The following is an 11757-nucleotide window of genomic DNA, read 5'->3' as shown; positions in this document are numbered from 1 at the left end:
TAGGAAGCCTTCTCTCACATTTGCAAAAGCATGCTTTGTACTGGGCATTGATGGCTGCTTTTTTGAACAAAGCTCTGACCCTCTAAGCATCCATCAGTGTTCCTTAAATATCCTGTAAGGCTTCCAGATTCCTCACCTTTCTGTTACCACTCTGTGGTTATTTCATGTCATTCATTTAAGGCTACATTAATTATGTTACAGATGACCTACACAGTTGAAAAGAGTACTAAATGCTCATTTGTGCTGTCTGGGCAATCAAGTGAATACATGTTAACTTATTTTTGAACCATTTCCAGTATGTATAGAATAAATCTTGTGGCAGTTCTGTATGAATGGAAATTTCTGTCCTTGAAAATTTAGTGGCTCTTCTGGATGCACTAGAAAAGTTCCAGAATGCATTATTCTGGAACAAAAACTTCAGAGGAGTAGCCAAGTTAGTCTGTAAATAGGAAAACTTAAAAAAAACAACAAATACAGGCAGTCCCCGGATTACATGGATCTGACTTACATCGGATCCCTACTTACAAACGGGGTGAGGCAACCCCGCACTAGCTGCTTCCCCCCCGCAGACCAGGGAGACGCGAAGCTAGCGCCTTCCCCCCTCCCCCAGCAGACCAGGGAGACGCGGAGCGGCTTTTCTCAGCAGACACCTAGGCTTGAGAATAAAGGACTGAGGGAAGTGAGGTGTGGGAGAATAAAACTGAGCTCTGGAGAAATGTTTGGCTAGAGTTTCCCCTACAATATGTACCAGTTCCGACTTACATACAAATTCAACTTAAGAACAAACCTACAGTCCCTATCTTGTACGTAACTCGGGGACTGCCTGTCGTCTAGCAGCACCTACCTGTTTTGTTAGTCTTTAAGGTGCTGCTAGACTACTCATTGTTTTTTAAGTTTATTCTGGAACAGACAAGGCAAAATAATATCTGTTATTGGTGAAAGAGATGCTTTCAAGCTACACAGTGATCCTCTTGAAGGCTGGGGTGACCTGAAAAAGAGCTCAGTGCATATTGAAAGTTTGTCTCTTTCCCCAACAGATGTTGGCCCAGTAAAAGATATTACCTCACCCACTCTGTGTCTTATAACCGGAGACCAGCAACAATGCAATAATTCTGGGAGGTCAATGATTCCAGGACTCTTCTGGAATGTATGGCATGCCAGGATAACACGTCCCAGGCATCTTTAAAGACATGAAAGCCAGTGGATTGTCACAAAAAGGAAAATACTTTGTTAAAAATTTTAGATGAGATCTTTTGAAACTGAGGCCAAGTCTACACTGATGCTCTACAGCACCGTATCTTTCTGGTTCAAGGGTGTGAAAAAACACCCTCTCCATGCGCTGCAAGTTACAATGCTGTAAAGCCACAAATGTGAACCAGGCTCTCAGCACTGTTAGCTACTCCCCTCGTAGAGATGGTTTACACAGAGCGCTAGCAGAGCTCTCTCTCAGCGCTTGTGCGGTGGCCACACTTTCAGTTTTAAGTGCTGCCGTGGCTGCACTTTGAACTGTTCAGTGTAGACAAAGCCTGAGGCTCTGTTGGAAGTTATACAGAAAGTGTCAACATTACTTGCTTTTGTGGTATCTGAACAGCCTGGAATGATGAAAGCTGCTATAGAAAGTTAAGATTATGAGACTTTATTTCGGCTCTAAGATCATCCCACAACTGGGTGAACTGGAGCAGAGTCAGCACGTGCAACATTTCCTGCCTTGCCTCAGTTTGCCTTTTAGTTTTGCACTTCAAAGTTTCCCCTCAGTTTTTCTACCTCTGCCTGCTACTTCAGTACATGTTGTGTGTCCTGCAGAGTTGAACCACAGGGTCACTGTGCATGTCTCTTTCAGGGAGACAGAGGGAGAAAATACAGAGTTCTGAGAAGTTCTGGACAGCACCCAGCCTGGAAACAGAATTCTGTCCCGCTCTGTGTTTATGCTGGTGAGGGCAAGAGTGAAGAAGTGCAACTTAAACTTGGAACAGGTGACGACCCTTAGCTCCTGTAGGAGTCCACTCCACAGTTGTAAACCAGTCCCAAGAAAGCCACGTCTGCTGCACAGATGAGATTAACCCAGGACCACCGATGGGGGTGGGGGGGACAAAGGGAGCAGTTGCCCCGAAGCCCTGAGAATCGAAGGGGCCCAGAGCTCACAGTGGCAGCAGCCGTAGCCTGGGTCCCTTTGAATTGCTGCCAGAGCTCTGCTCCATGCGGCGCTGAGGGGGCACCGCGGGTTGGGTGGCGCTACGGGCTAACTGCCTGAGGGCACCCCTACACCTTGCCTCAGGGCCCATGGTGACTGTCAATCCCACTGGATTTACCTTTATGTTGGAAGGTATGGGGGAAAAACAGGGAGGTTTCTTTCTAATCCCCCACATGAAAGACAATGATGGAAAAGAAAAGGGACAGAACAGAGGAAAACAACCATAAGAGCCCAGACGATTTCATTTAATTTACACTCTTTATTCAATGCTTCAAATTTATGATTTAATGGCAATTTAATTAATTCCATTAAACAAAAATGAATTCTCATCCGAGCCATTGTCGAAGGTGAGGTGACATTGCCTTCTTCCCAGGCCAGAGAGCGAAAGTTAGATTTCTTTCCCAATCCCCTTTAGATACTAGGGCCATGTCTACACAAGGAGCTCTTTGCTGGCATGACACACAGCGGTATACCCTCCTGGCAAAGCTTGCCATGTGAAGATACAGCTATACCAACAAAACTGTGCTTTGTAATGGCATAGCTTATTCCAGCCCCTCTCATCTATCCCAGGAAAAACCAGCTAGCCAAGGAAAGCCCAGTTCACTGGTGTAGCTGTGTCTGCACTAGAGACTTTTGCTGGCCCAGTTGTGCAGGTCAGAGATCACACCCCTTCTCACCCTGACACAGCTGTGCCAGCCAAAGTCTGTGGAGTAGACTGAATCACCTGTTACCTTCACTGGGAAAATCTGTTGGCTGGCTGCAGTAGGTACCAGAGGGAGGGCAAGGCAGGAAAGATGAGGAGTGTCCTCAGTCACACTTGTCCATTTAAGAACCTCAAAGAGAGAAGGAAAGAGGTTGGACCCCTGGAGAGGGGTGACGCAAACACAAAGAAGTGATGGGGGCAGGGAGGGAGTGAGTGATCAAACTGCAGCCGTTGGAAAGGTCACGTGAGGTGCTACTTGTACTTTGGCAGTTGGGGTGTTAGGCCTTGTAGGTGGTGTCAGCAAACACTGTTAAGGCTAATTCATATCTTGACAGTGTTACAGTGAAGCCCATGCCCTTTCAGAGCATGTCTCGGAGGCACATTTCTTATCAGGGTGTCTATACTGCAGTCGAAGAGCCAGGGCACTGGAGGGTCTTGGAGCCTGGGATCTTGCCTGAGCCCAAACAACTACATGGCTATTTTTAGCCCCACAACCCAAGCCCTCCACACCCAAGCCGGCTGACTGAGTGCTGTGGGCTTTTTATTGCAGTGTAGACACACATACCCAGAGACAACCAGAGGAACAACATATTTGGCCTGTGTTTGTGTGCATGTAATGCATGCCTCCACTGCCCTCTGCTGGCTGCTATATTAGACATGTTCAAGTGGTATCCTGAACACTAATGCCTCAGCAGGGGAAGATTTGCCTGTAGGTCACATGGGAGCATCCTGTGCTTTAGATGTAGAAAACCCTGAGTTCTCTCCCTATACACAAACGCCTCAGTAGTCACAGGGTATAACGAGTGTGCACTCCCACGGGTCCATGGATTAGTTATACAGTCTTTTTCTTCCTAAACTGCTAAGGGCTCATCTGGGGGACTAGAGGCTCCATTTGCACTAATGTCTACCTTTTTAGAGCATCAGTAACTGGCCCATCAACTCTTTCACTTTTAGGAGTATGGCTGTGGAGGCTATTCAAGCCATCTCCAGTGGAAGTTGCAATATGATCATTTACTCAGGAATCCAGGGGCCCACCCTCCTACCTTTACAAAAAAAACCACACAAGGCATGTATATACCAGCACTCCCATTTGGCACAGCATGCCAAGTACCCCGCATCTATGGAACAGCTCTGGCATCCCATCTGTGCCTCTGCTGTGGTTTGGTCTCTCTCTTCTCAGATTTGTCCCAACAAAGCCGTCTAAGCCCTTGCCCAGTGGTTTGACCTCTCTTCTCTATCCTGCTTCTCCAAGGTTTGCACTGGGGCTGCCATTCTTAAATGCATAATGATGCTTAACAACACAGTCCTCGCATAGTTCTCTTCCCCACACTTGCATTTCTCCCTCTTCCCCACACCCAACTCCTATTTTCATCAACCTCAGATTGTGCCAGATTCCTTGATTCGCGTACATGGGGCCAGAGCAGGGCAGGGGTTAGATACCAAGGTGCCAGGCATCTCAGAAATATCTATGTTAGATAAAAGGTTTCTTTCCTACAGACACAGCAAATGAAATGTCACCAGACAGAAGGGTGTTAATTCCCAGGCCCACAGACTCCTCTTTCCAGGCAGGTGGTCTCCTCCCTTCGCATCCTCTCTATTGTTCAGTGCCAAAAGAGGAGGAGTAGGAGAAGGACTAAGAACAAACATCTTAAAAACCCCACACTCATTACTGGAATTAAGCTTCTGCAGCTCCACACCTCTGGCTTAGCCAGCTCTCTGCCCTCGGTGCTGTGTCTTCTGGGAGGCAGCAAGGGAGGGGAATACCTCTATGTGGAGCTGCTGCTGCTTATTTATGTAGATAGGCATCCAACCAGAGCTCCCCAGAATCCTTCAAAGAGCTGCAGGACAAAGAGAGGGAGTCTGATTAGTTTAGCAACAAAATGATGAAATATAGCAGCACAGTGAAATTAAAGATCAAGACAGCACATTTGAGGGCTGGGGGAATGAAATGTAGCGTAATATTTAAATCTCTCGCATGGAACATATCAGGAAGGCCCTCAAAGACACAGCGACTTCAGGCTACAGATCCTGGGACAGGCATAGGACAAGTCACTATGGAGTCATAAGGAACTGCTGTATGAGCCGAGGGTTAAAGCAAACAACCCACCAGGAGATATAAAAGAAGGAGGCAAGCAAAGGAGAAGACATGGTCAAGCAAGGTTTCAAGGCTGCAAATAAGAACTACAAAAAGAGAAAGAAGGAATGAATGAGGCTTGGGACAGACCTGTCTAGCAGACCCCCATGCTGGCATAATAGCAGAGTGACGAGAGGGGAGTCAACTAGCTGGGAGAAGAGGCCGCTGGTGGAGGGTTCTCCAGTAGAATGTCCACACTAGCTATCTGCATCTGATTCAAACCAGTGGTGAGATATAAATGGGTCCATATCCCATTCTCAGTCCCCTGAACCACTCAATTCTATTTCTACTGCCTCTCTTCTGTGCACCGGTAGCCCTTCCACCCCACATCACTAGCAGACTTGCTTTCCCACAATGGCCATTGTCTTCCCACAAGGCTCAGTGTCCCCATCTTGTCAAAGGCTACTATCCAACATTTTTACATTGACTGATACATACTGCACAATGTCTGCAAAGGCAGTGAAGAGGGGCTTAGACTGGTATTCGATGTCGTGCTTGGCACACAGGGACTTCACCAGGGGGGCCACCTTCCAGTAGTTGTGTCGAGGCATTGTGGGGAAAAGGCTGTGGGGAGAAAAGGGGGCAGTCTTAGTGAGCTCTCATAAACTTTAAGGCAGAAAGGATCGTCAGGATCATCTAGTCTGACCTCCTACATGTACACTGCAGGTCACAGAACCTCACCCACCCACCTCTGTAGTAGACCCCTAACTTCTGGCTCAGTTAGTGAAGTCCTCAAATCGGGGTTAAAGAGTTCAAGTTGCAGAGACTCCACCATTTACATTGCAAGGGAGCTGGCCTCTCGCTCAGTGCTTCACAGGCTTCCTGCCTTTCCACAAGGAGCAAACCTCACAGATGCATTATTCCCACCTTGGCTCTGGGATCACTTAGGCTACGTCTACACTGGCATGAATTTCCGAAAATGCTTTTAACGGAAAAGTTTTCCGTTGAAAGCATTTTCGGAAAAGCGCGTCTAGATTGGCAGGACGCTTTTCCGAAAAAGCACTTTTTGCAGAAAAGCGTCCGTGGCCAATCTAAACGCGGTTTTCCGCAAAAAAGCTCCGATCGCCTTTTTCACAATCGGGGCTTTTTTGCGGAAAACAGAACTATGCTGTCTACACTGGCCCTTTTGCACAAAAGTCTTTCGGAAAAAGACTTTTGCCCAAATGGGAGCAGCATAGTTTTTCCGGAAAAGCACTGATGATTTTACATGAGATCGTCAGTGCTTTTCCGGAAATTCAAGCAGCCAGTGTAGACAGCTGGCAAGTTTTTCCGGAAAAGCAGATGATTTTCCGGAAAAACTTGCCAGTCTAGACACAGCCCTCGTGCTCTATAGCATTCCTTTCTCACGCTAATCAGGGCCTGTACTCACAGATCCCCCAGACTGTCTGCTTCAATGGATGTAGTCACTGGGGCCCCAAGAATATTCCTGCCCATCTGGTGCCCAGTACAGTTCCCTCTCCTCCTCCATGCCTGGTGTCCCATAGATTTCCTGTCCTTTGTGCCTGTCTTTACTGATGCCCCACAGGATCCTTTGCCCTCCCCATAGTAACCGATGTTCCTTCACCCCGGTACCTATACTCACTGATGTTCGATCTGGAAGTTCAGGTGCCCGCTAAACCAGTCATTGAACAGAGACTGGTGAACATTACACGTTGCCTGGAGCTGAGGAAAAAGGGGAGCAGTGAGTGTGGTTCTGTGAATACTCCTTTCTCATTTGCCTGAACAGTAGGACAACCTGGTACCTCCTCCTCATCCTCACTCTGCTCTCATTGGAACAGATTCAGCTGAGGATGGGGAGCTCTCGCTCCTGCGGACAGTGGGGCCAGGCCAGGGTGAGAACGGCATTCTGGGATATGGGATCACAGTCCGAACCAATACTGAACTGGTCTCACCAGCAGGATTAGGCCAAATCTGTCACAATTCTCCTCTGAGAGACCTCCTCACACAGGAGCCAGGCACAAGAAGCAAGAAGGACATAGCTGCCTCTTTCACTCCAGATCACCCTGCAGTCACCATGCCAGCCCTTCTGAGTGCAGGCTCCCATCCCATTACCACAGATTCCAGGGTGATCACAAGGCCTTTCCCTACTGAACCTTATTATACCCTATGGCTCCCTTCTGACCCCTAACAGCTAGGGCAAAGTGCCACCTAATCTGGAGTTTACACTCACACACTCTCAGCTCCCAGGGAAGGAAAGGATCATACCTGGGTAGATAACCAGTCCACGTTCTTATCGTAATCGATGTGCATGGGGATGTGGTTCATTTGCGTCACCCACACGAACCAGTTACTCTCTATGAACCTGTGTGACAAACCCACACAAAACAGTCACTCCCCATATGCCCCACTAAGCCGTGACAGCCCAGGAACAAACCCATGGACTGGGCCAAAGTAGTCACTGCTTGATAAAACCCCTCCCATAGACTCCAACCAAAAGGACAGCCATAGGCCCACACAGGTGATGACGCCACAGGGAAAATGGTCTCCCCAGGAAGTCACAATGGACAGAAGAGATGGGGCAGACAAAAAGGAGAGACGGAAAAAGTGACAGGAGGACACAGGAAGGGCAGAGCAGAGGGACTGATAACAGCTATGAGCTGGAGCAGCCACTGGGGGCTGTAGGGAAAGTGATACCTGACCAGAAGAAAGAGCCCCAGGAGCCCTTTCACCCCCAGTAATGGCATGTAGGTGAGGAAGAATCGGATGTAGAAGGTCAGCATCCAGGCCAGGTCCTGCCAGAGAGGAGACAAAGAGAAACCTGCACTGGCAGCCCCAGAAATCAGCACTGTAATCCCAGTCTTCCCGTTCTGCCCCCCACAACACGTGCCATCTGAAATACAGCCCTGAAGACACCCGCCCCCCTGTCCTTACTGCCCATAGGATTTAGCTTCCCTCCACTCTCCAGCACATAATCAGCCTGATCGGGTCATGGGCCAAAAGGCGGCACATGCTGAAAAGTCATATCTGGTTCCCCTCTGAAGCCAGAATGGGCAGTGAGGGTAAAAAGGAGAGACTCTGGAGGTGGAAGGGGAAAAGCAGCAGCTGCTAGCGACAGCCTTATTCTGCCTCATTTCCCTCCCACCATTCCTTGTTCCTCTTCCCTTTCCAGCAGGCTTTTCTCCGGTACTTATTCTCTTTCCTGCTTTCATCCTCTCTCAGCTACTTTTCTGCTCAGTCAAGAATCAGATCCACCTGGCACCTAAATCTCAGGATAGAGCTCTTCCTTTTCTGCATTTGCCTCCCAACCCTCATAACTCCCTTTTGTCCCAGCATACCCTCCACCATGCTCCTCCCCTAAATCCCCCATATTCTCCCTTGTCCAGTCCACTCTGGAGGTCTGGGCTCTAGGCCATAGGGAAGGCAGAACAGTGTAAAGGGGAGATAATAAAGCCTCTGCAGGCAGGGAGAAGTGGCACATGAGGCACCCAGGAGCCTGACACTGCTCTGGGTGCTCTCTCATGCTGGGCTGTAGAGCAGGAGCTTGGAGGCTCCACCACCAAAACTGAATGGGAGAAGTAGGATAAAGGGGCCTCCCCCCCCAGGAGAAAATCTACTTTTTTTGTAATGTACTTGTCCTAGGCAGACAAGGCACCGAATCCCATTATCAGCTCTTCTCATTTCTACTCTGTTCTTTCCCGTTCCCCTCAACTTTCAATGGTTTTCCTCCTCAGGCAGCCACAGAAGGGTAAGCACTGTCCTCCTTCCTGGCCCAAGCCAGCAACATGTGCCATCTGATGATCAGGCACCACAGACCTACTCCAGCCCCACAATTTGAGAAGACAGACTCAGAGACCCTTGCTGACTGACCGCCATTCCTGCCCAGCAGCAGAGACCTGACAGCTGCCTTTCTTACCAGAGTAGGAGCTGGTCCCGCACAGACCAAACAACACATGCATTAGGTGACAGACACCCAAGCTCAAAGGATTTGGCACCACTCAAACACCTGGCCACTGTGTCACAGAGGAACATGGTGACCAGCCACTAGAGGCTCAGGTCCTTCCCTCTGATATTTCAGTGCCAACTCCTCACACCAAACATTATCCAGAAAACTAGAGGGAGATACCACCAGGTCTGGCAAAGTGGGAGATACTCACCACCCACTGTCTACGCTGCACTGTGAAGTAGAATATGTACCACTGGAAATAGAGGGGCACCAGGGCTGGGGGGCCAACTAGGAGAGAGGAAAAAAGAATGTGGAAACATGAAGCATTAATTGGAGGATTCTGGTGATGGCTGGTACTGCCCAGGAGTGGAAATACTCACTTATAAAGAAATATTTGTGCTGGTGATTGTAAGGCATAAACTTCTTCTTCTTCATCCCTAGCTGTGAAGGGAAAAGAGAATACAGCAGGTTATTTGGACTACAGAGACACTTATACAAGTACTTCCACTGCTCTCCCTGAAAGAGGGAGAGAGATTCACAAATCCCCTACCAACTCTGTCAGAAAAAATGACCATGTAAAGATCTCCCAGAGAGAAGCTACATGAGGTCCCATCAGTTGTCTCTTCATGCCAATATCTCTCTCAGCACCACATGACCCTATTTTATATTTATGTTATATTTTCTAGAGAGGCTAATCCCCACCCTGCCTCTGACTTACAACTGGCTAGTCTAGGTCAGTGTTTCTCAACCTTTTTTTATAAAGTACCCCTTTCCCCCTCTCCCCCCAAAAAAGTACCCTCTTTTTAAAAAAAAATAAGTGCCCCCCAGTACTTACAGTTTTCAGTCACACATTTTTTTCTACCATTGCAACACATTTGTTTAATCAATGTAATCATAGCTGGGCAGGTGATGAAATTTTTGGGTGTAAAAAGTACAAAAATAATAAAGTGCTGTAAAACTTAAAACAAAAATTCAGTTTTCTCCAAATTTCAATTCTGTTGATGTACCTCCCAGACTTCTCTCAAGTACTCCTAAGCAGGAGTGGCCTGAAGCCGGCTGCAGCAGCTGGCGCCCTAGGAGGAAGGCGCGATTGGCGCCCCCGTCTGCTCGGCCGTCAGTGGCCGTGACGTCAGCATAGGGCACCCGGGCCGGCGGCTCCCTAGGCAACTGCCTAGTCTGCCTAGGCTCACGGGCCACCCCTGCTCCTAAGGGTATTGTACCACTGGTTGAGAAACACTGGTCTAGGCCCTTGAAATGTGAATGCTAGCATGCACCACAAGCTCTACCCCAGCAGGGGGCACTGAAGCCACATCACAAATGTAATCCTATTTATTATTCTGACCAATTCCAGGGTTTTGTCTTATCAAAAGTGTTCTCTAGAGACTAAAGAGCTGATAAGACCCACACAGACAAATGATGGCATTCACTACCAAATTTTATCAAAGCTAATGTTAGAAAGGTACATAATACACAGCTTAAGAAATGAGAATCGGTACATCTGGTATTGTGCTTAGATAGTATCCACCAAATTTGTTTTTAAAAAAATCATATGATACTTATAGTACATAATCATCAATAAGCCAAATATAGGTGAATAAACTTTATAATGCACTTTGGATATTGACACCTAACTATTTGGCTACATTATTCGTGAAAAGACATACAAAGAGTTGGCTGCAGAAAGCAAATATATCAATGAATGAAGATTGACCCTCAGTAACTGAGAATTTAGGGTACGTTGTCCATTAGAAAATACAGTCCATCAGAGAAGTATTTGAAATTACTTTCTTGACAGTGCTTCTCATTGGCAAGTAATACATCCAACAGCAAGCCATGTGCACAGGTTTCTCTGTGCTCTCAGGATTAACTCACACCAGCCTGTTAACCAAAGGAAGGAGATTGCGAAGATGGAAGACAACACACACCCAAACCTCTCTAGGGTTTTGATCACCACCCAATCCATATCCTTCAACTCAGTCACTGGGACTCAGAAAATAGGAATGCTTTGATGTGTACTCAGTTATTGTTTGTGATGTTGCTGCAGCCATGACGGTCCCAAAATGTTAGAGAGACAAGATGGGTGAGATACTATCTTTTAGTGGACTAGCTTCTGTTGGTGAAAAAGGCATGTTTCTGAGCTACCATGAGGGACGTGAAGAAGAGCTCTAGGGTAGCTCAAAAGCTTTCCTCTTTCAATAACAGAAGTTGGTCCAGTAAAAGATATTACCTCAGCTTCCTTGTCTCTCTAAGTTAATAAAGCACATCTGCGAGCCAGCCCAGATTAGAGCCATCACCTTTGTAGAGAAGGAACAGGTGATCCTACTCTGCTCCATCCTTCCTCTACCGAAAGAATGAAGATCAGCAAAATGGCTCCATGTGGATGATTCTAATCCAGAAAGCTCCCTCTACTCTGGCATGCACAAAAGGTCCCACCACATGTGCATGAGAGAGTGCTTATCACCTGGGTGATACACATAGGCCAACAGACAGACCTGTAGCTGAATTTTGCCTTCTGTAATGCTCTGGAATAAACCAGGGACCAGGAGGATCTTGGATCTGAGATGGACTCTTCTTCATCACCAACAATACTCATGTCAGTAGTCTCTTTGAAGCCCAGTGGTACTAGTCTTGTGCTTAAAGTTAAGTACATGCTGGACTGGGGTTTTACTCTACACTATAACTTGCTATTGATAGCAGAAGCTGGCAATATCCCATAAGGTTGCCTTCCAGCTGTTTAATACAGTTCCTAGCACTGGGAAAATGCACATGGTACAAAGCACAATGTGTATGCTATGCAAAAATACAAAAACTAAAATAAAACATGATGCTATTAATACACGTAGCAG

The 11757-nt window shown here is 47.4% G+C and overlaps 1 protein-coding gene across 4 annotated transcripts in view; it reads right to left on the bottom strand.

The window, feature by feature from the left end:
• Positions 1-2430: 2430 nt before the first annotated feature.
• The window catches only part of LOC102460779 (acyl-CoA (8-3)-desaturase), a 29103-nt gene continuing 19776 nt past the window's right edge, over positions 2431-11757 (bottom strand). For all 4 annotated transcript variants that reach the window (XM_075928379.2, XM_075928380.2, XM_075928382.2 and 1 more), the window contains 7 exons: positions 9292-9352; positions 9123-9199; positions 7663-7760; positions 7234-7330; positions 6611-6690; positions 5467-5592; positions 2431-4732 (listed from right to left, as the gene is read on the bottom strand). In XM_075928379.2, the coding sequence (XP_075784494.2) occupies positions 4681-4732; positions 5467-5592; positions 6611-6690; positions 7234-7330; positions 7663-7760; positions 9123-9199; positions 9292-9352 (591 nt within the window). In that variant the 3' untranslated portion in view covers positions 2431-4680. The remainder of the gene's footprint in view (positions 4733-5466; positions 5593-6610; positions 6691-7233; positions 7331-7662; positions 7761-9122; positions 9200-9291; positions 9353-11757) is intronic.

The sequence above is a fragment of the Pelodiscus sinensis genome, chromosome 5 (genome assembly GCF_052426305.1).
Source record: "Pelodiscus sinensis isolate ZL-2025 chromosome 5, ASM5242630v1, whole genome shotgun sequence".
Lineage (NCBI taxonomy): Eukaryota > Metazoa > Chordata > Testudines > Trionychidae > Pelodiscus > Pelodiscus sinensis.
The sequence above is the reverse complement of the archived record's forward strand: the minus strand, read 5'-3'. Positions and strand labels throughout refer to the sequence as shown.